At 47.2% G+C, this 27,999-nt stretch overlaps 2 protein-coding genes across 4 annotated transcripts in view; one reads left to right on the forward strand and one right to left on the reverse strand.

Moving 5' to 3' along the window:
* Positions 1–304: 304 nt before the first annotated feature.
* On the forward strand, positions 305–23,019 carry SYNC (syncoilin, intermediate filament protein). Of its 2 annotated transcripts, XM_063700667.1 has the most exons (5): positions 305–476; positions 7,054–8,233; positions 18,726–18,850; positions 19,019–19,102; positions 21,245–23,019. In XM_063700667.1, exons 1-4 carry the CDS (start codon positions 424–426, stop codon positions 19,071–19,073), a joined length of 1,413 nt encoding a protein of 470 aa, XP_063556737.1. In that variant the 5' UTR covers positions 305–423; the 3' UTR covers positions 19,074–19,102; positions 21,245–23,019. The 2 variants fall into 2 exon arrangements, with proteins under 2 accessions (XP_063556737.1, XP_055246671.1); XM_055390696.2 differs by lacking the exon at positions 19,019–19,102.
* RBBP4 (RB binding protein 4, chromatin remodeling factor) overlaps positions 22,450–27,999 on the reverse strand; it is a 29,748-nt gene continuing 24,198 nt past the window's right edge. For both annotated transcript variants that reach the window (XM_019014687.4, XM_063700673.1), the window contains exon 12: positions 22,450–23,466. In XM_019014687.4, the coding sequence (XP_018870232.1) occupies positions 23,401–23,466 (66 nt within the window). In that variant the 3' untranslated portion in view covers positions 22,450–23,400. The remainder of the gene's footprint in view (positions 23,467–27,999) is intronic.

Below are 27,999 nucleotides of genomic sequence, written 5' to 3' on the forward strand. Positions count from 1 at the left end.
GCTCCCTTTGAGCAGCCCGCCCAACCCTGCCCCCACCCTCCCAGGCTGGACAGGGAAGGTGCTCCCTGGGGCTTCAGACCCCCCTTCTGACTCCCCCTGCAACGGGACCTCACGAAAGGAAGGGTGGAGAGAAGGTTCGGGAAGACGAGGGGGCTGGGAGGTTTGGAAAAGCAGCTCCAGGCCCCCGTTCCCACCCCCGCCCCAGGCTGGTCCGGGAGGGGCAGCCTCTCCCCGCCCCCAGGTCCGCGCGGCCGCTCCCTCCTCCCCCGGCAGGAGCCCCGGCCAAGTGGGCGCGCCCGGCCCGGGGCCGGCCGGGATCCGGTGTCGGCTGCAGCTGGCAGTGCGGCGGGCGCGGGCGCCGGAGCGAGGGGCCCGCGGGCCCGGCTATTAATAACGCGGCCGCCAGCCCGGGGTCGCGCAGCCATGGCCAGCCCGGAGCCCCGGCGCGGCGGGGACGGCGCCGCCCAGGCCGCGAGGTAGGACAGTGCCGGGCCCGCGTCGCCGCCCCGCTGGGGAAGGGGTGCTGCTGGACGGGTTCCCTTTCCCCCCGACCGCGGGCGTCTTTCGCCTGTCTAGGGGTAGTGGTCCAGCCGGGGTGGGGCACTGGAGCCGCCTCGTGAGGGGACATCGGGGAGTCGGGCCGTCCCGGGGTCCTGGCACCTCCGTTTGTCTGTGGCTTTTTATAATACCCCTCCCCCTCCCGGGGCTACATGAAAATTAACCCTTCCAGGCGAGTGGGCATCCACCGCTCAAGTGCCATTTGGCCCATAGCAGCCAAAGACACTTCTCGCTAGCCTTCATTCCTCCCTGCAAATGTCAGTTGGAGACAGAGGCCTCCCCTGCTGAACTGGCTGTGTGGAAGCCACTTGGTGCAAGGCTGGGCATCTGCCAGCTTGAAGTTAAGAGTCTGTCAGGGCTTGTTCTCTCCCGTCTGGCCTGGGATGGGTGGGGGAAGGGTCCAGGGGCCCTCCCCACTATCCCTGCTGGCAGGGCACGGCTGATTATTGGGGGAAGGGACCTGTGGCTGAGGGGTTTGGGGTGAGGTGTGAGTATTTCTGTCCCAGGTCATATTGTGGCTCTGGGACTTCCCAGTGTACCAAGAGGTGAGGGTGCAAATACACAGCTCCCGACACCCCTTCACTGTCACACAGGGGCACAAAGCTGAGCGGTCTCACACACACACACTCGCCCTTACTGCTGTCCACACCTACAGCTACAGTCAGACACACGGACTCTTGCCTGCACAATGTCACATGGACTCCCAGCCACATCCCTGAACAGGGTTGGAGAGCTCTGCGGTTCTCTGGGGACAGGGACAGAGTGGCAGAGGCAGGCTGCCCAGGGCCCAAGGAAGCCCGAGGTCAGGGGCCCCAGCTAAGCTGGCTTCCTCTCCTCTGAGCCTCCTGTCATCTGCTTCTTTCCCTCCTCTCTCTGTTTAAAAGAGGCGGCTGTGTGAGGGCAGCACCCAGCAGAGGCCTGGCACCATGGGTGGGGTGGTGGAGGCAGCACGATGTGTGCTAAACAGCACAGCTTGGAGGTCAGGAGGCCTGGGTTTTACTTCCAGCTTTGCCATTCGACCTTGGGCAGATTTCCTCCTTGGAGTTCATCTGGTTTCTGCCTGTCTGCCCTTACAGAGCCCCACCCTAGGATACAGAGCAGAATGAGAACTCTGCTTGTCCTTAGGAAACTCACTATCAGGGAGACAGACACATGTACTTCTGTAACTGGAGCAATAAGTGTGAAGATGTGCTGCATACAGAGTGCCCTGAGAACACACATGGGGCTGTCTGGGAGATACTTTACGGAAGAGATGAAGTTTGAGCAGGGCTTGAAGGATGAGTAGAAATTTGTTAGATAGATAGAAGTATGTTGTGGGCCCGGCGCGGTGGTTCACGCCTGTAATCCCAGCACTTTGGGATGCTGAGGTGTGCGGATCACCTGAGGTCAGGAGTTCAAGACCAGCCCGACCAACGTGGTGAAACCCGGCTCTACTAAAAATACAAAAATTAGCCAGGCGTGGTGGCATGTGCCTGTAATCCCAGTTACTTGGGAGGCTGAGACAGGAGACTTGCTTGAACCCAGGAGGCAGAGGCTGCAGTGAGCGGAGATCACACCATTGCACTCCAGCCTGGGCAACAAGAGTGAAACTCCATCTCAAAAAAAAAAAAAGTGTATTGTGACTGCTGCATGCCAGGCTTTTTATATGTGCTGTAGTTACCTCTTTTGGACCTCACGCCTATCCTAGGAGGGTGGTAAATACTGCAGGCCTTCTCCAGCCTCCACCACTTACAACAGTTGTGGAACCTTGTGTGAGTTCTTACTCTGTGCATTGGCTTCCTCATCTATAAAATGGAGATAATAGATGAAGATTCTTTCTTTCTTTCTTTCTTTCTTTCTTTTTTTTTGAGACAGAGTCTCGCTCTTGTTGCTCAGGCTGGAGGGCAATGGCGCAATCTCAGTTCACTGCAACCTCTGTCTCCCAGGTTCAAGCAATCCTCCTGCTTCAGCCTCCTGAGTAGCTAGGATTACAGGCACGCGCCACCATACCCAGCTAATCGTTTGTATTTTTAGTAGAGACGGAGTTTCACCATGTTGGCCAGGCTGGTCTCAAACTCCTGACCTCAGGTGATCCACTCACCTCGGCCTCCCAAAGTGCTGGGATTACAGGCGTGAGCCACGGAGCCCAGCCAATAGATGATGAGGATTCTATAAATGAGTATTCATGTAAAATGCCTAGAATAATCTTGAACACGGTGAAGTCATTCCAAGGTGGGCGGCTCGGCACGAGAATGATGAAAGGGCCGTCTGCTGGGAAAGCAGGGACTGTTGAATATCAGAGTGAGTTTGGCTGGCTGAGCAGGTGCATCCTTCCTGGCCCTGGCTCTAGGAGCTCTGCCTTCCCAGGTAGTACAGGGTTGTTCTCTAGTTAGGTGGTTTTTGAGAAGCTGCAATTCTCAGCTGGACACCGTGGGCTTAGAGTAGGAGGTGTAAAAAGTTAATGCAAGCTCTAGGATGTCAAGCATTGGGTGGGTTGCAGGAATAATGTGAGAGGAAGCTAAAAAAAGGTATGTTTGGGGCCGGGTGTGGTGGCTTATGCCTGTAATCCCAGCACTTTGGGAGGCCGAGGCAGGCAGATCATGAGATCAGGAGTTCGAGACCAGCCTGACCAAGATGGTGAAACCCTGTCTCTGCTAAAAATACAAAAAATTAGCCAGGCATGGTGGTGGGCGCCTGTAGTCCCAGCTACTCGGAAGGCTGAGGTAGAGAATTGCTTGAAACCAGGAGGCGGAGGTTGCAGTGAGCTGAGATTGCACCGCTGCACTCCAGCCTGGGCAACAGAGCGAGACTCTGGCTCAAAAAAAGAAAAGAAAAAAAAAAGGTATGTTTGGGCCACATCTTAAGGACCTTGAAACCATGCGTAGCAATTTGGGTATTTATTGGTGAAGTGGAGCAATAGTTCACTCTGTGTTGTAGCAAGTTAACTGTGGTGGTGTAGAGAATAGATTGAGGTGAGGAGAGGAGGAAGTCCTTTTGGAAGACCAGGACAAAAGTGCCAGTGAGACAGGATGACTTGGAGTAGGGCCCTGATAGTGGGATGCAGAAGAGGGGGATGGAGACTGTAGTCTTTCTAAGATAGAAAGGTCACTTTTTGGCCAGGCGCAGTGACTCGTGCCTGTAATCCCAGCACTTTGGGAGGCCGTGATCCCTGGTGGATCACGAGGTCAGGAGATTGAGACCATCCTGGCCAACATGGTGAAACCCTGTCTCTACTAAATACTCAAAAATTAGCCAGGCGTGGTGGCAGGCACCTATAGTCCCAGCTACTCAGGAGGCTGAGGCAGGAGAATCACTTGAACCCAGGAGGAGGAGGTTGCAGTGAGCTGAGACCACGCCACTGCACTCCAGCCTGGGTGACAGAGTGAAGCTCCATCTCAAAAAAAAAAAAAAAAAAAAGAAAAGAAAAGTCACTTCTCAGTGAACTGGCTGTACAGGGGAGGGAAAGAGCTGTCTGAAGATTTCTTGCCTGTGGCCGGATGTGGTGGCTCATGCCTGTAATCCCAGCACTTTGGGAGGTCTAGGTAGGAGGATCGCTTGAGCTCAGGAGTTTGAGACCAGCCTGAGCAACATAGTGAGACTTCATCTCTACAAAAAGTTAAAAAATTAGCAGGTGTGGTGCTACGTGCCTGTAGTCCTGGCTACCCGGGAGGCTGAGGCAGGAGGATGGCTTGAGCTGGGGAGGTTGAGGCTGCAGTGAGCTATGATCATGCCACAGTACTCAGGCCTGGGCGACAGAGGGAGACTCCATCTCAAAAAAAAAAAAAGACAAAAACAAAAAAACAGAAACAGGAAAGACCAAAGCTATTTGCATTTGAGGGGCAAAGCAGCAAGAGAGCACTCCCCAGTGGGAACTGACTGAGCTGGCAGGCAATAGGCAGCTGGGTCAAAGAGCTCAGATGTTGGAATGATGGAATCTAACTTCAAGAGCGTTTGACAGGCTAGAAGGGTGGGCCAGTTCTAACAAGATGAACTTTTACAGAAACAAGAAATGTTGCTTACAAGCACTTGGTATGAAAAACTTTTTTTTTTTTGATACAGAGTTTGGTTTTGTTGCCCAGGCTGGAGTGCGGTGGCGCAATCTGGGCTCACTGCAAGCTCCGCTTCCCAGGTTCACACCATTCTCCTGCCTCAGCCTCCCGAGTAGCTGGGACTACAGGCGCCTGCCACCACGCCCGGCTAATTTTTTTGTACTTTTAGTAGAGACGGGGTTTCACTGTGTTAGCCAGTATGGTCTCGATCTCCTGACCTCATGATCCGCCTGCCGCAGCCTCCCAAAGTGCTGGGATTACAGGCGTGAGCCACCACGCCCGGCATTTTTTTTTTTTTTTTTTTTGAGATGGAGTCCCAGTCTGTCACCCAGGCTGTGGTGTGATCTCGGCTCACTGCAACCTCTGCCTCCCAGGTTCAGGCGATTCTTGTGCCTCAGCCTCCCGAGTAGCTGAGATTACAGGCATGCACCATCATGCGCTGCTAAGTTTTGTATTTTTAGTAGAGACGGGGTTTCACCATTTTGGCTAGGCTGATCTTGAACTCCTGAGCTCAGGTGATCCACCCGTCTTGGCCTCCCAAAGTGCTGGCATTACAGGCGTGAGCCATCTCGCCCAGCCCTGGGGCACTGTTTTTGATACCCATCCCAATTTCTAGCTCTTGGGGAACTTAAGAATGAAGGCAAATTAAAAAAAAATCCTCAAAAGAGTGACAGTCTGAAAGCTGTCATTTGTGTCACAAGGATATGACACAAATGAAGAGGGCACTGGAAACCTGGACATGTATGGAATAACAAAGATAAGCTGGGTTTTTTTTGTTTTTTTTTTTTGACAGGGTCTCTGTTGCCCAGGCTGGGGTGCAGAGTGGTGCAGTCATGGCTCAGCACAGCCTCGACCTCCCAGACTCAGGTGATTCTCCCACCACAGCCTCCCAAGTATCTGGGACTACAGGTGTGCACCATCATGCCCAGCTAATTTTTTGTATTTTTTTGTAGAGATGGGGTTTCGCCATGTTGCCCACGCTGGCCTTAAACTCCTGGACTCAAGAGGTCTTGGCCTGCCAAAGTGCTGGGATTACAGACATGAGCCACTGCACTTGACCATGGTTATCTTTTTTTTTTTTTTGAGCCCGAGTGCCCAGGCTGGAGTGCAATGGTGCAATCTCGTCTCACTGCAACCTCTGCCTCTGAAGTTCAAGAGATTCTCCTGCCTCAGCGAGTATCTGGGATTACAGGCATGCACTACCACGCCCGGCTAATTTTGTATTTTTAGTAGAGATGGGGTTTCTCCATGTTGGTCAGGCTGGTCTTGAACTCCCGACCTCAGGTGATCCGCCTGATTCGGCCTCCCAAAGTGCTGAGATTACAGGTGTGAGCCACCACGCCTGGCCGACCATGGTTCTCTTTAAGTGTTTAGATAACCTACACAGAAAAGAAGGTAGAAATATCTGATCCTGGAAGGAAGAATCAGGTAAATCCAGTGGCTAAAAGTTACCAGGAAGGGCTGGGCGTGGTGGCTCAATGCCTGTAATCCCAACACTTTGGGAGGCTGAAGAGGGCAGATCACTTGAGGTCAGGAGTTTGAGACCAGCCTGGCCAACATGGTAAAACCCCATCTCTACTAAAAATACAAAAATCAGCTGAGTGTGATGGCACGTGTCTGTAGTCCCCCCTACCTGGGAGGCAGAGGCTGAAATGGCACCACTGCACTCCAGCCTGGGTGACAGAGCAAGACTCCATCTCAAAGAAAAAAAAAACTTATAAGGAAGGTTTTACCTCAACGTTATAATTTTATTAGAACTGGGCTGGGCGCAGTGGCTCACGCCTATAATCCCAGCACTTTGGTAGGCCAAGGCGGGCAGATCATGAGGTCAGGAGTTTGAGAACAGCCTGACTAACATGGTGAAACCCCATCTCCACTAAAAATACAAAAATTAGCCGGGCGTGGTGGTATGTGTGCCTGTAATCCCAGCTGCTCAGGAGGCTGAGTGAGGCAGGAGAATCACTTGAACCCGGGAGGTGGAGGCTGCAGTGAGCCAAGATCGCACCACTGCATTCCAGCCTGGCAACAGAGCAAGACTCCGTCTCAAAAAAAAAGGCGTGGTGGTGCTACTTGGGAGGCTGAGGCAAGAGAATCGCATGAACTGGGGGACAGAGGTTGCAGTGAGCCAACATCACCCTACTGCACTCCAGCCTCGGCAATAGAGCAGGACTCCCATCTCAAAAAAAAAAAATTATTATAATTGTGGAACAAACAGTGGTGCCTCAGGTATGTCGAGTCCTTGGAGCTGCATAAGCAGAGACCATATGGTGATGTCGCTGGGATGCTGGCAGGGGATCTACACAGTGGTTGGGTGTGTGGAGGGGTGGATTGACAGAGTGGAGGGAGCAGATGAGTGGCTGCTGACATCTAAGAACCTGAGGTAGTCTAGGCCCGTGGCTGCTGGCTCCAGAATTGCACCATCCTGGGATTGTGGCTGCCCTTTCACTTTCAATCATTTCTTTTGCAGGAAAACAAGAGCAGAGGCCAATTCTCCTCTTCCAAAGAACTCTGGATCCCTAAATGAGGCAGAAGCCTTGAACCCAGAAGTTACTCTATCTTCAGAGGGGTCCTTAAACCTCGAAGACATTCTCTACCTGGAGGACACAGGTGACCTTGATGAGACACTCTATGTGCAAGAGACTGAGAAGGCAGAGGAGGCCCTGTATATTGAGGAGGCCATGCAGCCAGCTGAGGCTCTGCATGTGGAGGAGCCTGGGAATCCAGAGGAGACAGTGTGTGTGGAGGAAACCACGGAGCCAGATCGGATACAGTTTGTGGAGGGGCCCGTGGAGCCAGGAAAGCCCACAAGCCCAGAGCAGGTTGTTTATGAGGGAGAGACAGTCACAAGGGCGGAGAAATCTAACCCTGAGGAGAGCCTCAGAGCCGAGCAGAGCCCCAGCATGGAGGAGAACCTGAGCATAGAGGACCTGGAATTGCTAGAGGGGCGTTTCCAGCAGTGTGTCCAAGCTGTGGCCCAGCTGGAAGAGGAGAGGGATCAGCTCATCCATGAGCTTGTATTGCTCCGGGAACCAGCCCTGCAGGAGGTACAGCAAGTCCATCAAGACATCCTGGCTGCCTACAAGCTCCATGCCCAAGCAGAGCTGGAGAGAGATGGCCTAAGGGAGGAGATCCGGCTGGTCAAGCAGAAGCTTTTCAAAGTGACGAAGGAATGTGTGGCCTACCAATACCAGCTGGAGTGCCGCCAGCAGGACGTGGCTCAGTTTGCCGATTTCCGGGAAGTGCTGACTACAAGGGCAACCCAGCTCTCAGAGGAACTGGCCCAGCTCCGGGATGCCTATCAGAAGCAGGAGGAGCAGCTGCGGCAACAACTAGAAGCCCCTCCAAGCCAGAGGGATGGGCACTTTCTCCAGGAAAGCCGGCGACTCTCTGCCCAGTTTGAAAATCTCATGGCAGAGAGCCGCCAGGACCTGGAGGAGGAGTATGAGCCTCAGCTCCTGCGGCTCCTAGAGAGGAAAGAAGCTGGGACCAAAGCTCTGCAGAGAACCCAGGCTGAGATCCAGGAAATGAAGGAGGCTCTGAGACCCCTGCAAGCAGAGGCCCGGCAGCTCCGCCTGCAAAACAGGAACCTGGAGGACCAGATCGCACTTGTGAGGCAAAAACGAGATGAAGAGGTGCAGCAGTACAGGGTAGGCCCACTGGGCATGAAAAGAACTGAGGTCTTTTAACCTGGGGAAAGAGTGGCCAGAGTCCAAGGTCTTTGGGGCTGAAAGATAGTGTCACATGTAGGAAGAAAAATTTGTTCTTTGGGGCCACGCAATTTTTTCTCCATTCTTCATTCATTCAGGCCCATGCTAGGGACTAGAAGTTATCTGCACTGTTTTTTTTTTTTTTTTGAGATGGAGTCTCGCTCTGTCGCCCAGGCTAGAGTGCAGTGGTGCGATCTCAGCTCACTACAAGCTCTGCCTCCTGGGTTCATGCCATTCTCCTGCCTCAGCCTCCTGAGTAGCTGGGACTACAGGTGCCCACCACCATGCCCGGCTATTTTTTTGTATTTTTAGTAGAGTCGGGGTTTCACTGTTGCTAACTAGGATGGTCTGGATCTCCTGACCTCATGATCCGCCTGCCTTGGCCTCCCAAAGTGCTGGGATTACAGGCGTGAGCCACCGCGCCCGGCCTGCACTCTGTTTTTTTGCGACAGGGTCTTGCTGTCACTTAGGCTGGTACAGTGGCATGATCACAGCTAACTGCAGCCTTGACCTCTCAGGTTCAAGCGATCCTCCCACCTCAGCCTCTTGAGTAGCTGGGACCACAACTGTGCACCAACATGCCCAGCTAATTTTTTCTTTTTTTGAGACAGGTGCAATCTTGAGGGCTCACTGCACCTCAAACTTCCTGGGCTCAAGCGATCCTCCTGCCTTAGCGCCCCCAAGCAGCTGGGACTACAAGTGTGTGCCACCATACCTGGCTAATTTTTTGTAGAGACAGGGTTTCACCACGTGGCCCAGGCTGGATTTGAACTCCTGAGCTCAAGCTATCCGCCTGCCTTGGCCTCCCAAAGAGCTAGGATTATAGGTGTGAGCCACTGCGGCCGGCCAATTTTTGTATTTTTTGTAGACAGGGTTTTGCCATGTTGCCCAGGCTGGTCTTGAAATCCTGGGCTCAAGTACTTTTAATGGCAAAAGCTGCAATTAATTTTGCACCAACCTTAATAGAATCCTCTCATCTTCACTTTCCTTTTATGTGCATTTGTCCCCATCTCTCTTGCATTCAAGTTATTTCTGATTAAGTGTGAGCCAGTTCTAATCCCTTTTTAGAACAGAGTGGGATATAAATACTAAGTGAATAAACAATTACGTAGTCCCTCCTAGACTGTGAACTTTCAGAAGGTAGGGAATACATTTTACTTATTGTTGTATTACTCTCTGCTACTCAAGGCTCAGAGCACAGGTGCTGCTGGGCACTAATGAGAAGACTGTAGTGTGGTGCTCTAAGCAGTACTTTCATCTTTTGAAACACTGATTCCTTTGGATAAACTTACAAATCTATGTCTTCCCAGAGATTGTGATATGCCCTTAAGGGAACAAGTTTCCCTGCTGAAATGGCTGCATTCACTTCACTGAAGATTTTGTCAAGCTTTCTGTAGTTTGTATTATGAAAACACTCTGTCTGGGAGCGGTGGCTCACGCCTGTAATCCCAGCACTTTGGTTGGGAGGCTGAGGTGGGTGGATCACAAGGTCAGTAGTTTGAGACAAGTATAGCCAATATGGTGAAACCCCGTCTCTACTAAAAAGACAAAAATTAGGGGGGCATGGTGGCGCACACCTGTAGTCCCAGCTACTTGGGAGGCTGAGGCAGGAGAATCGCTTGAACCCGGGAGGCGGAGGTTGCAGTGAGCTGAGATTGCACCACTGCACTCTAGCCTGGGTGACAGAGTGAGACTCCATCTCAAAAACAAACAAAAAAAACAAAAAAAAAACACTGGTTTTTGGGGTAATACTGAATGTTTTTTATTTTTATCTTTATTTATTTATTTATTTATTTATTTTTGAGACAGAGTCTTGCTCTTTCACCCAGGCTGGAGTGCACTGAACCAATCTCGGCTCACTGCAAACTCCACCTCCCGGGTTCAAGCAATTCTCATTTCAGCCTCCTGAGTTGCTGGGACTACAGGTGTCCGCCACTGCACCCAGCTAATTTTTTGTATTTTAGTAGAGATGGGGTTTCACCATGTTGCCCAGGGTGGTCTCAAACTCCTGAGCTTAGGCAGTCCACCCGCCTCGGCCTCCCAGTTATTTTTACAGAGTCTCGCTCTGTCACACAGGCTGGAGTGCAGTGGAGTGCAGTGGCATGATCTCAGCTCACTGCAACCTCTGCCTCCTGGGTTCAAGCAATCCTCCTGCCTCAGCCTCCCAAGTCGCTGGGATTGCAGACCTGTGCCACCATGCCCAGCTAATTTGTGTATTTTAGTAGAGATGGGGTTTCACCATGTTGGTCAGGCTGGTCTTGAACGCCTGACCTCAGGTGATCCACCGGCCTCAGCCTCCCAAAGTGTTGGGATTACAGGCGTAAGCCACTGCGCCCAGAAGTAATACTGAATGTTTTTAAACTCTTCATATTCCCCTTACCCTATATTTTTAAAAATTGGTTCACAGTCTAGTGAAAAGTCATTTATTTAGCATCAATATTATCCTTAACAGCCAATACTCAGACAGACATTACATTAATAGTTGTATCTCAGAGAAGAAAGTAATAGGCGATTTATGAGAGGTGCAGGTAAAAGGGCTGTGGGATAGATGATGATGATGATGATGATGATGATGATTATTTTTTGAGATGGAGTCTGTCACTCTTGCCCAGGCTGGAGTGCAGTGGCACTCAGCTCACTGCAAGCTCTGCCTCCCGGGTTCGCGCCATTCTCCTGCCTCAGCCTCCCGAGTAGCTGGGATTGCAGGCGCCCGCCACCGCGCCAGGCTAATTTTTTGCATTTTTAGTAGAGACGGGGTTTCACCGTGTTAGCCAGGATGGTCTCGATCTCCTGATCTTGTGATCCGCCCGCCTCACCTCTCAAAGTGCTGGGATTACAGGCATGAGCCACTGCGCCCGGCCAGGATAGATTATTTTTAGGCGCTGGTTAAATCAGAGAACTCTTCATGAAAAAAGAGGTGGAATTTGAGCTAGGTATGAAAGCATAGGGAGAATCTAGACCAGTGCTGCCCAACAGAAATATAATGCAAGTCACATAAATAATTATAAATTTTCTAATAGCCACATTAAAATAGGCAAAAATTCAGCTGAGCTAAGCCTGAGGGGAGCAGGGGAGAAAAGATATAGGTAAAATTAATTTAAATATATTTTATCTAACAACATATCTGAAATATAATTAGTAACTTGGCTGCAGGTGACAAGCTTGAGTTTTGGACTTTATTCAGTAGTCTGCTGCATCATTAAAGGGATTTAATCAGGGAAGTAACATGATTGCCTTGCTACTTTTTTTTTTTTTCCTGAGATGGAGTCTCCCTCTGTCACCCATGCTGGAGTGCAGTGGCACGATCTCGCCTTGCTGCAACCTCCACTTCCCAGGTTCAAGCAATTTTCCTGCCTCAGCCTCCCAAGTAGCTGAGATTACAGGCGCCTAACACCATGGACGTGGCTAATTTTTTTTTTAGTCGGAGTCTCTTCTATTGCCTAGGCTGGAGTGCAATAGCGTGATCTCGGCTCATTGCAACCTCTACCTCCCGGGTTCAAGCAGTTCTCCTGCCTCAGCCTCCCGAGTAGCTGGGACTAGAGGTGCACACTGTCACGCCTGGCAAATTTTTTGTATTTTTTTTTTTTTTTTTGAGAAGGAGTCTCGCTCTGTCACCCAGGCTGGAGTGCAGTGGCATGATCTGGGCTCACTGCAACCTCTGCCTCCTGGGTTCAAGCGATTTTCCTGCCTCAGCCTCCTGAGTAGCTGGGACTACAGGTGCATGCCACCATAGCTGGCTAATTTTTTGTATTTTTATTAGAGACAGTGTTTCACTATGTTAGCCAGGGTGGTCTTGATCTCCTGACCTCATGATCCACCTGCCTCAGCCTCCCAAAGTACTGGGATTATAGGTGTGAGCCACTGAGCCCGGCCAATTTTTTGTATAGTAGGGACGGGGTTTCACCGTATTGCCCAGGCTGGTCTTGAACTCCTGAGCTCAGGCAGTCTGCCTGCCTCGGCCTCCCAAAGTGCTGGGATTACAGGCATGAGTCACCACGCCCAGCCCTAATTTTTGTGTTTTTGGTAGAGATGAAGTTTTACCATGTTAGCCAGCTGGTCTTGAACTCCTGACCTCAGGTGATCTGCCTGGCTCGGCCTCCCAAAGTGCTGGGATTACAGGCTTGAGCCACTGCCTGCCTCTCTACCTTTTTTTTTTTTTTCTTTGGAGATGGAGTCTTGCTCTGTCACTCAGGCTAGAGTACAGTGGCATGATCTTGGCTCACCGAAATCTCCGCCTCCCGGGTCAAGTGATTCTCCTGCCTCAGCCTCCCGAGTAGCTGGGATTACAGGTGCCCGCCACCAGGCCTCGCTAATTTTTGTATTTTTAGTAGAGATGGGGCTTCACCATCTTGGTCAGGTTGGTCTCCAACTCCTGACCTCGTGATCCACCCGTCTCGGCCTCCCAATGTGCTGGGATTAGAAGAAGTACTGGTGGCAGGATATAAAGTGGGCTAGAGATGCAGAGCAATGGAGAATAATTAGAAAGCTACTCTAAGGAAGAGGTTAAGATGGTTTCAGATTTGACGATTTGTGCATCTTCCCAAGGATTGTTTTCCAAAGATAATCTTATGACACAAAGTTTTAAAAAGAATATTCAGAAGTCTGTCTATCTAATCTCTATCAAATGAATCTTTCTGTTTCTATTGAGAGGAAGTCTTGGTCTTCCTGCCTCAGCCTCCCGAGTTGCTGAGATTACAGGTGTGAGCCACCTTGTCTGTCCTGAAACACTCTTGGTAGTATAGTAGCTTCTCTTGTTGCTATACCATCATTAAAGTAGGAAGCAAGGTCTGAGGGACCTAATTTTTCTTTCTGAAATGGCTTCCTAAACTGTTTGCTAAAGTTCTATTTCATCAACTTTTTTTTTTTTTTTTTTTTGTGACGGTGTCTCACTCTGTTGCTAGGCTGGAGTGCAGTGGCACAATCTTGGCTCACTGCAACCTCTGCCTCCCGGGTTCAAGCGATTCTCCTGCCTCAGCCTCTCAAGTAGCTGGGACTACAGGCTCACGCCACCATGCCCAGCTAATTTTTGTATTTTTAGTAGAGATGGGGTTTCACCATGTTGGCCAGGATGGTTTTGATCTCCTGACCTTGTGATCCGCCCGCCTCGGCTTCCCAAAGTGCTGGGATTACAGGCATGAGCCACCACGCCCGGCCCATCAGCTTACTTCTTAAGGGTGTCCCTTTAACCCTTAGGCTGCACTCCACTCTTAACGTTGACTCTATCATCACCTTCATCAATTCATTCAACAGTTTCTAAGTGCCTAATTACTGTGGGCCAGGCAGTGAGCTATGTGCTGGCAATAGCAATTAGAAATAGTATGTGTGGCTGGGCGCAGTGGATCACAAGGTCAGGAGTTCAAGACCAGCCTGGCCAAGATGGTGAAACCCTGTCTCTGCTAGAACTACAAAAAAATTAGCCAGGCATGGTGGTAGGCACCTGTAATCCCAGCTACTCAGGAGGCTGAGGCAGAATAGCTTGAACCTGGGCAGCAGAGGTTGCAGTGAGCTGAGATTGTGCCACTGCACTCCAGCCTGGGTGACAGTGACTCACCTCAAAAAAAAAAAAAAAAAAAAGGCCAGGCGAGGTGGCTCACGCCTGTAATCCCAGCACTTTGGGAGGCCAAGGTGGGCGGATCACGTCAAAAGATCGAGACCATCCTGGCCAACATGGTGAAACTCCCGTCTCTACTAAAAAATACAAAAATTAGCTGGGCGTGGTGGCATGTGCCTGTGTTCCCAGCTTCTCGGGAGGATGAGGCAGGAGAATTGCTTGAACCTGGGAGGCAGAGGTTGCAGTGAGCCGAGACTGCGCCACTGCACTCCAGCCTGGCAACAGAGCAAGACTCCGTCTCAGAAAAGAAAAAAAAAAACAGTGTGTGTGTGTTGCGGGGTGGGGGTAATGCTCCTGCCCTCAAAGAGTTTGTACTCCAGAGGCCGGGTGCGGTGGCCCATGCCTGTGATCCCAGCACTTTGGGAGGCAGAGGCGAGTGGATCATGAGGTCAGGAGATCGAGACCATCCTGGCTAACACAGTGAAACCGTCTCACTAAAAATACAAAAAATTAGCCGGGCGTGGTGGTGCATGCCTGTAATCCCAGCTACTCGGGGGCTGAGGCAGAATTGCTTGAACCCGCAAGGTGGAGGTTGAGATCGTGCCACTGCACTCCAACCTGGGCGACAGAGACTCCGCCTTAAAAAAAGTTTGTACTCCAGAAGGAAGCATAACAGACAAAATGAATGTATTTCGTAAAATCTAAGCACTGTTGATTTTAACATGCATCCTGATCGGAGATGTTAAAATGTGGCAGTCTTGGCATCAATTAAACATATTTCAATGTTATAAGCACTGTTAACAGCTGTAGTGATAAGGCAGTGTCCTGATGAAAACAGGCATGACTACCCCAGCCTGGGCAAAAGAGGGGACATTTCATAGATCAACAATAGCTAGTATGTACTTGAAGTTCTTTACACAAAATAATTTCTTTAGTCCTTACATCTCTATGAGTTAGGTATAAGGCATTTGAAAAATAAGAAGACAGTGGTAAGGCAGAGCAGTGATTTGCCCAGGGTTAGGCAGCTTGAGAGTGATGGAACGAGGATGTAACTCCTGAACAATCTAGCTTGAGTCCATACTCAGGCTCTTCAAGATGCTGGGGCTGAACCTTAAGAATGAATTCATGCCGGGAGCAGTGGCTCACACCTGTAATCCCAGCACTTTGGGAGGCCGAGGCAGGTGGATCACCTGAGGTCAGGAGTTCAAGACCAACCTGACCAATATGGTGAAACCCCGTCTCTACTAAAAACACAAAAATTAGGCCGCCTGTAGTCCCAGCTACTTGGGAGGCTGAGACAGGAGAATCGCTTGAACCCAGGAGCTGGAGGTTGCAGTGAGCCAAGATGGTGCCAGTTCACTCCAGCCTGAGCGACAGAGCAAGACTCCATCTCAAAAAAAATAATAATAATAATAATTCACTGGGCAGGTAAGGGAGAGGTCTTCCAGACAGAGGGAACAGCTCATACAAAAGCATGGAAACACAAAAAGACATGTTTTGGGAAGTGAGCTTAGTGGTGGAATCACAAGGAATGTAACAACTAGATCCAGCTGGGACTAAACATTTTTTTCTTTTTTTTTTGAGACGGAGCCTCGCTCTGTCTCCAGGCTGGAGTGCAGTGGCGCTATCTTGGCTCACTGTAACCTCTGCCTCCCGGGTTCAAGCAATTCTCCTGCCTCAGCCTCCTGAGCAGTTGGGACTACAGGTGTGTGCCACCATGCCCAACTAATTTTTGTATTTTTAGTAGAGATAGGGTTTCACCACGTTGGCCGGGATGGTTTTGATCTCTTGACCTCGTGATCCGCCTTGGCCTCCCAATGTGTTGGGATTACAGGCGTGAACCACCGTGCCTGGCCTACTAAACACTTTTATGTTTTTTGTTTTTTTTTTTTTGAGATGAAGTCTCGCTCTTGTCCCCCAGGCTGGAGTGCAATGGCACGATCTCAGCTCATTGCAACCTCCGCCTCCCAGGTTCAAGTGATTCTCCTGCCTCAGCCTCCCGAGTAGCTGAGATTACAGGCACCTGCCACCACGCCCGGCTAATTTTTTGTATTTTTAGTAGAGGCTGGGTTTCACCATGTTGGCCAGGCTGGTCTCGAACTTCTGACCTCAGATGATCCGCCCGCCTCAACCTCCCAAAATGCTGGGATTACAGGCATGAGCCACTGTGCCTGGCCAGTTTTATGTATTCTTCAGACTAGTGGTTTCCAAAACTAAAGTTCTCTCTAAAGCTGTGGACCTTCTCCCCCAGAGAATTTTACATAGAATGCAATATATAAAGCAGTTAAAAGTGGAGTTATTCTCTTAATGTAAAAGTACCAAGGGCACTCCAATTTGGCCAGCTTTTGGGGTTGCACAGAAAAGTTTGAGAACCACTAAAAAGCCTATTACCTTGAGTATGAGCTCTAAGCCAATGGCAAATCCTGGCTCTATCACTAAGTTGGAAACTTTGGACAAATTACTTAAGCTCTGTGGCTCAGCACCCTCACATGAAACATGAGATTAATAATACTCCCATATCCATAGGGTTGCAAGGAATGAACTAGTAAGCCACTTTCCCACAATTCCATGACTATATATTGATTAGACCTCTTCTTCCCCTTTAACTCTTTACTCATCCTTTAAACCCATTTTCCTTCTTCCTGAAGTTTCCCGATATCCTTAGTGTGCGACAGATAACCCTCCTGTTTCCATAGCACCTGTTACTTTATACTACTATTGCTGTAGCAGTTCCCCTTTTCCTGAGTTGGGGAATGTATCCTTTCTTTGTCTCTGTCCTATGTAGAAAATTTAAACTGGCAATGCTGTCAATGCAAGTGCTGGGGCAACTGTAGACAGACATGTACTGGCCCTTGAGAAATTAGTATCTAGGTAGAAGGCAGCAGAAAACAAGGGACTGGCTGTCTAGGTGAAAAAAGTGGCAGGAACACAGGCACACAGATCTGAGTTGGTCAGGCTAGAGTAGTGCTATCACTGCAAGCCACAGATGTCATTTTAAATGTTCTGGTAGCTCTATTAAAAAAAGAAAGATGAAATTAACTTTAATGCATTTTATTTAACCCAACACATATATTTCAACATGTAATCAGTATCAAATATTTTTGACGTATTTTACATTTTGTGTGCTTAGAAATCTGCTGTGTATTTTACACTTACATTACATCTCAATTGAGACTAGTCATATTTCAAATGAGTCCTATGTGACTAGTGACTTCGGTACTAGTAGTCCAGGGCTAGAGGGAAATGTTCATACGGAAGAGTAACAGAGGTTCAAGTTGGAGGTAGGGGTCAAACTAGAGGGGGTCTGAATGCCACTAAAGAAAGTGTAAAGCCTTTGAAGGATTTCGAGTTGATTGTAAAGTTAATCTAGTGGTTAACACAGGATTAAGAGAGACCATCCTTAATGCCACTGTAGCAATCCTTCCTTCATTTCATTGAGGCTGTTCCACTCTGTCACAGCTTATCACTGGTGGTGCAGACTGCTTTTCCAAGCATGTACTTTTGTACCTTTGTACCTTACCAACGGGTCTGGTAGGTAGTGAGGACTGAGCAATCAGGACAGCAGTATGCAGATGCTTCCCTCTTCAGATGACACACTCTTAGGCATGGCTGGGCACTAAAAAAGGTCCTTTGACAATGTTGGTGAAAGCTGAGATTCAGCCAGAGTATCAAACAGTGCGGATTGATGTGCCACAGGTACAATGTCAAGTATGACTCAGAGGACAAATTATCTAGATCCTTCTAATAATAGCATGTACCCCAACAACTGGATTCCTTAGTATTCTTCAAAATCTGAGGTAAAATCACTCTCGCTTTAAAAGATACCAACTTCACCCCTTCCTCTCTTCCCAACTCCCTCCTGCTTCCTTAAGGATCCATGCCAGCTAGCAGGTAAACCAGAGACTGACTTGCTGACATCTTCCTTACCTTATTCCTCAGGTATACATCCTAGGCAGGGAAAATTTACAGAATGCATCCCAGCCTGATTTTGGAAGAATGAGAAAGTTATCTGAGGGCTCCCAAGGGCCTCCTGTGCATACCATCTTTATCTTCCAACTTAGAACTAACCAAATTCAGTCTTTTTGTGTAATGAAAAAAGGATGAGCTGGGCACAGTGGCTCACACCTGTAATCCCAGCACTTTGGGAGACCGAGGTGGGAGGACTGCTTGAGCCCAGGAACAAGACCAGCCTGGGCAACATAGCGAGACCCTGTCTCTATACAAAAATAAATAAGAAGAAAAAAGGATGCAGGAAATTAACAATAGGATAGCCAACACCCTCACTAAAGCATCAATTTCCATATGATGTTAAGGTAAGTACCAGGTAGAAATATCTCTGACTTTAAGGAGCTTTGGACACAAAAACTTTTTCCTTAAACAAGCCATTTATTTTCTAAACATGGACTTCCACTAGTTGTGTAACTCTCCTAGAATTCTAGCCAATATTTAATAATTGTTGCCACACTTTTGTATTTCAACTTAAGTAGTATTTTATATTATTAAAAACTACCAATTATCTTAACAAACCTGCACATGGAGGGAGAGGTATATGAAACTCAGCTCACTAACTAGACCAAAATCCTCCTCAATGACAGTAAGGTTGTAATACTAAAAAGTCCCGATCACCCTCCCAGGATTCTATTAAGCAAGCTGTGGTTAACAGACAAGATGCCTTTTAGGTCATCATTTTCAAAAGCATTGTCACTTTTTTTCCAAGACACAACTTCTTTGAACCTGTTTCATAACCTATCATATAAATACCAGCCTCAATACTGCTATCAAGATTAAACAATGAACAAAAAAGTGTTTTATAAATAAGAGTGGACAATGTGAGTTTTTATTGTTTGGCTCATTAGAAATGTTCTTGGCCATCTCATGCAGGAACAGCTGGAGGAAATGGAAGAACGCCAGAGACAGTTAAGAAATGGGGTGCAACTCCAGCAACAGAAGAACAAAGAGATGGAACAGCTAAGGCTCAGTCTTGCTGAAGAGCTCTCTACTTATAAGTCAGTTTCTGCTGCTATACAAATCTCATCTAATACTGGCTGAGGGGATGGTGGGAGGGCTTAGGGAAAATTTTACCTTAGAGTCAAAAACAAAAAGAGGATTTGGGAAATGATTTTCAAATTGTGCTTATCCAAAAACACATGGAAAATGGCTCTCTCTTTTTAAAGGGCTATGCTACTACCCAAGAGCCTGGAACAGGCTGATGCTCCCACTTCTCAGTGAGGCAGGTGGAATGGAGACACAGTCTCAAGGTGATCTTTGTGAAGAGAAGAGTGGTGTTTGCATTGTTACTGCTTTCCTAACAATACTAATTAATGCCTTAAAAACAGGCCAGACGGGGTGGCTCACGCCTGTAATCCTAACACTTTGGGAGGCTGAGGAGGGTGGATCACCTGCAGTCAGGAGTTCGAGACCAGCCTGGCCAACATGGCGAAACCCCGTCTCCACTAAAAATACAAAAATTAGCCGGGCATAGTGGCAGGCACTTATAATCCCAGCTACTCAGGAGGCCAAGGCAGGAGAATCGCTTGAACCAGGAGGCAGAGGTTGCAGTGAGTCAAGATCACAATATTGCACTCCAGCTTGTACAACAGAGTGAGACTGCCTCAAAACAAAACAAAAACCCAAAAAACAAAAACAACAAAAAACCCTTGTGTGCCTAATGACAAGGGGATAACCCAAACCTCCAAAATGCCTGAGTCAGGCATTCAGAGTTCATTTGGAATGTTTGTTTCTAGTAGGACTCAAAATATGCCCTGATTATCACCACGAATTCTGTGGCATCTAGGCTTTGGGCATCTTGTTTCCTCATCCTACCCTACCCACCTGCTATTCTCAGTTTTCCTTACAATAGCAGAGAAAGCAGTTGTGCTATCAAAAATAATAAACATATCTATCCATTAAGTTCCTTATATAATATTCAAAGGCTGTGGTTTTGGGTGGAAGCAGAGATGTTCATGTTACACAGACTTACTCTTTTTTTTTTTTTTTTTTTTTGAGACGGAGTCTTGCTCTGTTGCCAGGCTGGAGTGCAGTGGCGGGACCTCTGCCTCCTGGGTTCAAGCGATTCCCCTGCCTCAGCCTCCCAAGTAGCTGGGATTATACGCATGCACCACCACGCCTGGCTAATTTTTTGTATTTTAGTAGAGACGGGGTTTCACCATGTTGGCTAAGATGGTCTCGATCTCCTGACCTTGTGATCCACTTGCCTCGGCCTCCCAAAGTGCTGGGATTTCAGGTGTGAGCCACCATGCTTGGCCTACACAGACTTAACTTTTAGACACTGACAAAACTGAAGGCATCTTTCTGACCAATCACCTACTCAGGATCCCTCCCCCAATGTTTTACCAGTATATTCTGATAAAAGTTCTAGAGTCCGTGAAAGAAACTAAGGATAAAAGTCCGTGTCAAGTTGTACATTATACAGATGCCTATAAATTTTATTCATTTCCTAAACTTATATCAAATTCACAACTTTTTTTTTTGAGACAGAGTCTCGCTCTGCCAACCAGGCTGGAGTGCCACGGTCTCGGTTCACTGCAACCTCCACCCCCTGGGTTCAAGTGATTCTCCTGCCTCAGCCTCCTGAGTAGCTGGGACTACAGGAGCATGCCACCACGGCCAGCTAGTTTTTGTATTTTTAGTAGAGACGGGGTTTCACCATCTTGGCCAGGCTGGTCTTAAAACTCCTGACCTTGTGATCCACGTGCCTCAGCCTCTCAAAGTGCTGGGATTACAGGCGTGAACCACCACGCCTGGCCCACAAGTAACTATTGTTGCTTTTTCTAATTTCCTAGGATTTTATTTTATTTTTTTAAATTTCTTTTTAGTAGAGATGGGGGGTCGGGTCTTGCTATTTTGCCCAGGCTGGAGTAGTGGTACGATCTTGCGTCACTGCAACTCTGCCTCCTGGGTTCAAACAATACTCCTGCCTCAGCCTGCTAAGTAGCTGGGATTACAGGCATAAGCCATCACACCCAGCCTTGAGGATTTTCTTATACTGTGTTTGAATCCACATGACTGATAATATGCTTAATGTTTGAGAAATTATAACCTTGCAATTGAGGTTAATGATCTACTAACTACCTTTGTGTTGATCAGATTGTGTACAATCTGGAAAAGACAACGACTAATCCAAAGAAATGAAACTACAGAATTTCAGGCATTGTAATTATACCTGTGAGAAGTTAACCTAGCAGAGAAAACGTTTAACTATCCCTCCCATCACCATCACCATTCATTCTATTTGACAAACAGGAGGCATCCAAATATTTGCTAGGGGAAAGTCATCCCTGATCATCCATAAATCACACTAACAATCTCTTCTCAACAAAGCCTGCAGTAACTAAACCTCAGAAGTTCACTGTTATAAACTTTTTCTTTCAACTTTACAGGGGCTGTTTAGAAATATATGGCCAAATCTGTAACCCGGAAACAGCAAAAAACTTCTTAGCAAAGGATCACTAAGTACCCTTTGGACGTACTCTTCCAAACAGACAAGAGTGCCAGAAACTTGGCAAGCAATTCATCCTGTGGAAGTTGCAAATACCGGCTGACCTGCTTAAAAAGATTCTAGAGTTGGCCGGAGGCAGAACATGTCAACTCTTTGCTGGATTCTATTTCATCTGCTGTTGATACTGATCTCAATGCACCAAGGAAAGGAAAGATGAGCCTCCTGTCTTCCAGCAACAACCCTCACATATGCACTGAGTAAAGGATGAATGTATGGACACATCTGGGAGTATTTTAAAGAATGTATCTTGCCTTGTGTTGACCCAAACCAAAAACATTTTTGAGGGGCACATGTGGGGTCAAAAAGATAGCCAATTTCCATTACATGGGTTTACAATTTCCATTCTTTTGTGCCACGAGTGTTAGAATTTAAATGAATTTACAAAGTCTACTTTTTGTTCAAGGATATGCTGACCCATATAGTTTACTCTTAAAATTGTGTCAAGGTATTTCTCACTATACTCTAAAACAACTAGACTTGAAAAGAAACCAGTTGAGATTTGAATCTAATGGTTAACGCTATTCAGATTTTCCCAAAGATCTTACCTCATGAAAGTAGTTCTGGGTCAGAATGATCTACTCAGTTAAAAAACAACAACAAAAAAACTAAGCGATTGGGAAAAAACAGGAATTTTATCTGGTTATTGCATCTGGTGATAGAGGCCTTCAAAGCCTATTATTTCTAACCTAAGTAAAGGCCCCAATGAAAAACATACTGGGGAGATAAAACCTCTCTCTGAGAAAAGGTTCAAGCACCTTTTCCAAATTTAAATCTTGCCTTAAATTCTCTCTACCACACTGCCTTTGACACTCTTGGAAGTCCATGTAGTTCTCTACAGATAGACTTCAAAGAAACGTTACCTTATCAAAGACTAATCTGTGCCACCTCTGATTCAGTGTTTTATGTCTTTCACTTTCCCTGGGAAGGAGTAAAGTTCTTTTCTACAGCTCTGGGACTATTATATTTAATTCTGTTCTTGATAGTCAAAGACCATGGACAACAACTGTCATCTGAAGGACTCTTCTAGAAGCCAGAGACTGGTGTTTGATGGATGTTTTATACTAAATAAAACCCATCAGCATGGGGTTATGTAGAAAAGCAATTTATTCCATTTTAAGCACTTACACAGTTAGTCATGGAGAGTAACAGGCCTGCTGGTGAAACAGGTCACCCAAAATGGAGATGGCATCAAACTAGTGGTCAAGGACTAACTCCTAAAAAAAAAAGCAACTCTTATCAAGGATTAATTTAATTTTTAAAACAAATACAAGTTATTGATTCACTCTTCTCAACTTGACAGTCTACCTGTGGTATAACTGTCAGGTAAAAACATACATCTTTACAACTTGGTGGTCCCAAGTTTAAAAAAAAAAAAAAAAAAAAAAAACACCAACAAAAAAAAAAACACCATTTCACAGACAGGAAATAAACAACATGAAAACAGCTCAAGAAATACACTAACGAGCAAAAATATATGAATATATGGGGAAAGAGGAACGTGTTGTTTTGACTTAACTGAAGAAACCAAGAGGAAACTGGTCTACGTATGAAAATGTGCATCCTGGAAAGTCAGGTGTCAAGATTTTCGAGTAGGAATCTATATGACTTGAATCTCCCCTATTTCCTGAATAAAAGTGACATCTTTCAGTATTTATACTTCATGGCTCAGACACCTACCTCATTTGGCTCTATTCCTTACTCACTCTAGCCTTTACTTAAATGAGTCTGAAAAACTTGGGGATATAGCATAAGAAGAAAAATAATCACACATAATATTCCCCTTTCTGTAGCTACTTTAGACCTGGGTTACTAGAAAATTCCTGAAGAAAATTTCATCGTTAAGTCTGTGGCTTTGTTGAATCAAGCCCCCCTATTAATATTTAGAAAACACCCACGGTTTGGGCTAATAGCGTTATCGGTGGTACCTATTATGTAGAGGCATAGCTGAATAAAGTCTGTCTCAAAACCAGTGTTAAATCACTCTCAGGGTTGAGAAGAAAAAAGGGGAGTCTAAAATCACAACAAGTAAAGACATATCTAGGACCCTTGTCCTTCTGGATCCACGCTTCCTTCAGGGTCTTCATCATTATAAATGTTCTCTGCCTGCCCAAAAACAAGAAAAAGAATTTAAACATGAAGACTTCTTCTAAAACTCAAGGTTTCAACAACAGATTAGGCCAGGAAGCCAGACAGTAAATACTTTATAGCTTTTGGGCCACACAATCTGTGTTACAACTATTCAACTCTTGGATGAAAGTATCTGGAGACAACGTATAATGGGTAATGAAATATTAATTAGCATGATCATGTTCCAAAAAAAATAAGCAGCTGATCCCCAGACGCCTGATTAGGACATTCCCACAAAACTGCAGTGTGGATACTATTTGTCTTGATAACCAACATTCTTGAGTTCTTTAACCAGGCATTATTATTTTTCTTTCCTTTTGAGATGGAGTCTTGCTCTGTCTCCCGGGCTGGAGTGCAGTGGCACCATCTTGGCTCACTGCAACCTATGCCTCCCAGGTTCAAGCAATTCTCCTGCCTCAGCCTCCAGAGTAGCTACGATTACAGGCACATGCCACTAAGCCTGGCTAATTTTTGTATTTTTAATAGAGATGGGGTTTCACCATGTTGGCCAGGCTGGTCTCGAACTCCTGATCTCAGGTGATCTGCCCACCTCGGCCTCTCAAAGTGCTAGGATTATAGGAGTAAGCCACTGTGCCCAGCCTAACCAGACATTATTAATAATAGCCAACAAGTAAAAACAATCCAAATATCCATCAACTACTAAAATGGATACACGATATATCCAATCCATATGATGGAATATTATTTGGCATAAAAAAGCCAGTCAGGCCAGGTGTGGTGGCTCACACCTGTAATCCCAGCACTTGGGAGGCTGAGGCAGACGGATCACTTGAGGTCATGAGTTTGAGACTAGCCTGACCAACAAGGCGAAACTGCATCTCTACTACAAATACAAAAATCAGCCACGTGTGGGGGTGCACACCTGTGGTCCCAGCTACTTGGGAGGCTGAGGCATAAGAATTGATTGAACCTGGGAGGTGGTGGTTGTAGTGAGCCAAGATTGCACAACTGCACTCCAGCCTGGGTGGCAAAGCAAGACTGTGTGCCAAAAAAAAAAAAAAAAAAGCTGTCACATACTTTAGGATTTTATTTATATAAGGTGTCCAGGCCAGGTGTGGTGGCTCACGCCTGTAATCCCAGCATTTTGGGAGGCCAAGGCAGGCGTATCACCTGAGGTCAGGAGTTTGAGACCAGCCTGGCCAACATGGTGAAATGCTGTCTCTACTAAAAATATAAAAATTAGCCAGGTGTGGTGACAGGCGCCTGTAATCCCAGCTATTTGGGAGGCTAAGGCAGGAGAATCGCTTGAACCCAGGAGGCGGAGGTTGCAGTGAGCCGAGATCACACCACTGCACTCCAGCCTGGGGGGCAAGACTTCGTCTAAAAAAAACAGGGGTCCAAAATAGGCAAATCCATAGCTTGGTGGCTGCCTAGGGCTGGGGGACTACGAGAAAAATAGGAAATGATGGCTAATGGGTACAGGGTTTCTTTTTCAGATGATGAAAATGTTCTCGAATTGACTGTGGTTGATGGTTGCACAACTGTAAATACACTGAAGACTGCTGAACTGCACACTTAAAACTTCCAAAACAACATGTTCCGAATCTCTATATATTGAAGAGAAAAACTGTTCTTGTATAGAATAAACTCTACTTCTACTGCTTGACAGAATACCTGTATCCAACGGCATAATCTTAAAATACAGGAACCACTTTCACAGGAGCAAAATTTACTTCTCTTAGCACCTACCATGCACATATCACTATGATAGGTACTGCAGAGGACAGGATAGTCTTACCTTGAAAGAGCTTGTGATCTGACCCCAGAGAAAAGAATACATACAATTGTGTGATGCTTTCTGACGTTACTTCTAACACCAAATGTGGGGTACCCTTTCTTAGGACACCAACTGGGTGTACAAAAACTCAATCCTATTCTGACACTATCTGAAGTCAGCTTTGGAGAAGACTGTCCTTACTTCAGAAGCCAATTGCAATTCGCTGGTCCCAGGCTACCTGCACACTTCTATCCCACTCGACTACAAATTTCAGGGTTCCCACTACTGCCTCCTCAGGTCTGATAATTTGATGGAATGACTCACAGAACCCAAGAAAGCTTTTTACTATTACTGTTTTTTGTTTTTTTGTTTTTTGTTTTTTAAATAAAGGATGCAGCTGAGGAACCACATGGAAGAGATGCATAGGGCAAGGTGGGGAGGGACTGCAGAGTTTCCATCAAGTCTCTGGGCATGCTACCCACCCAGTATGTCGAGTTGTTCACCAACCCAGAAGCACATCAAATTAGGAGTTTTTACAGAGTTCAATCTCTGGCCCTGCAACCCCAAGGTTGGCAAGTGGGCCGACAAGTTTTAACCCTCAAATCAAGTGATTAGCCTTTCTGACTAAACCAACTATGAGGCCATCTAGGGGCCCCACCAAAGTCACCTCACAGTAGAACAAACTCAGGTGTGGTCCAAAGTGGATCACTAGGAACGACCAAGACACTCCTAGCACTCTGCAAACTCCGAGTGTTTTTGGGGAGCTCTGTGCCAAGAACTGGGACAAAGACCAAATATTTACTTACTCTATTACAATGCTAAAAACACCAAATATAAAGTAACAACTTGGAATGGAGGTGATGGCCTTGCAGGGATCTAGTTTAACCTTGAATTCTTCAGTATTTTTTTTTTGAGACAGGGTCTCGCTCTGTCACCCAGGCTGGAGTGCAGTGGCGCCATCTTAGCTCACTGCAACCTCTGCCTCCTGGGATCATGCTAGCCTCCCACTTCAGCCTCCCAAGGAACTGGGACTACAGGTACGTGCCACCACGCCCAGCTATTAAGTTTCTGTATTAATATTGAAGGGATTTATTACAAAGAGAGTGAGGTGAATTTTCTGTTTTCAAGTTACACATCTTTTTCGTAAAAAAATTATAATACAGAAAGGTCTAAACCAAGAACTAGGTACCAAGCACATTTTAGCAAACAGCTTTTCTTTTTCTTTTTTTTTTTTTTGAGATGGAGTTTTGCTCTTGTTGCCCATATTCGAGTGCAATGGTGCGATCTTGGCTCACCGCAACTCCTCCGCCTCCTGGGTTCAAGCAAGTCTCCTGCCTCAGCCTCCCAAGTAGCTGGGATTACAGGCGCCCACCACCATGCCTGGCTAATTTTTGTATTTATTTTTTAGTAGAGACGGGGTTTCACTATGTTGACCAGGCTGGTCTCAAACTACTGACCTCAGGTGATCTGCCCACCTCGGCCTCCCAAAGTGTTGGAATTACAGGCCACCACACCTGGCCAGTAATCAGCTTTCTAAATATAGACTAGATACACAAAATTTTAATGAGGAATACCATTATGCTATTCTTCAGTCTGCGCTTCCCCTTTAACAGCATGTCATGAATATCTTATAACCCTAACCGTACTTCTTTCTTTTCTTCCTTTAGAGACAGGGTCTCGCTATGTCATCTAGGCTGGAGTGCAGTGGTGTGATCACAGCCCACTGTAGCCTCAAACTCCTGGCCTCAAGGGATCCTTCTGTCACGGCCTCCCAAAGAGCAGGTACTAAAGGCACATGCCACCATGTCTCACAGCAGCCTCTACCCGCTGGATTCAAGGTATCCTCCTGCCTCGGCCTCCCAAGTAGCTGGGATCACAGGCACGTACCACCAAGCCTGGCTAATTTTTTTTTGGTAGAGACACGGTCTCACTTTATTGCCCAGGCTAGTCTAGAACTTCTGGGCTCAAGTGATCTTCCGGCCTTGGCTTCCCAAAGTATTTGGATTACAGGTGTGAGCCACACTGAGCACAGCCCCTAATCGTACTTTTTAAATTTATTTTTATTATTTTTTTTGAGACAGAGTCTCGCCCTGTCACCCAGGCTAGAGTGCAGTGGCACGATCTCGGCTCACTGCAAGTCCTGCCTCCCGGGTTCACGCCATTCTCCTGCCTCAGCCTCCCGAGTAGCTGGGACTACAGGCGCCCGCCACCATGCCCGGCTAATTTTTTTGTATTTTTAGTAGAGTCGGGTTTCACCGTGTTAGCCAGGATGGTCTCAATCTCCTGATCTTGTGATCCACCTGCCTCGGCCTCCCAAAGTGCTGGGAGTACAGGCGTGAGCCACCGCACCTGGCCCATCCTTCTTTTTGATAAGTAATATTACGAAGTATGGATGTTGTGATGGTATTTGGAGGTAAAAGAAAAAAAAAGTATGGATGTAGTACAATCTGTTAATCTGGCAGGTCACAAACTTATTTTATTTCTGTCTTCAATTAATAGTGCTATTGCGCCAGGCGCGGTGGCTCACGCCTGTAATTCCAGCACTTTGGGAGGCCGAGGCAGGCAGATCACCTGAGGTCAGGAGTTCGAGGCCAGCCTGACCAACATGGAGAAACCCAGTCTCTAAAAAAAATTACAAAAATTTAGCCAGGCGTGGTGGCGCATGCCTGTAATCCCAGCTACTCCGGAGGCTGAGGCAGGAGAATCACTTGAACCCAGGAGGCGGAGGTTGCAGAGAGCCAAGATTGCACCATTGCACTCCAGGCTGGAAA

The sequence above is a fragment of the Gorilla gorilla genome, chromosome 1 (genome assembly GCF_029281585.2).
Source record: "Gorilla gorilla gorilla isolate KB3781 chromosome 1, NHGRI_mGorGor1-v2.1_pri, whole genome shotgun sequence".
NCBI lineage: Eukaryota > Metazoa > Chordata > Mammalia > Primates > Hominidae > Gorilla > Gorilla gorilla.

What these genes read in the sequence shown, in the direction of transcription:
- SYNC (XM_055390696.2), top strand. Translation starts at nt 424, where the DNA reads ATGGCCAGCCCGGAGCCCCGGCGCGGCGGGGACGGCGCCGCCCAGGCC. An exon ending in GGCGCCGCCCAGGCCGCGAG is followed by an intron (nt 477 to 7,053) that starts GTAGGACAGTGC and finishes TTTCTTTTGCAG; the next exon opens with GAAAACAAGAGCAGAGGCCA. An exon ending in GAAGAGCTCTCTACTTATAA is followed by an intron (nt 18,851 to 21,244) that starts GTCAGTTTCTGC and finishes TCAACTTTACAG; the next exon opens with GGGCTGTTTAGAAATATATG.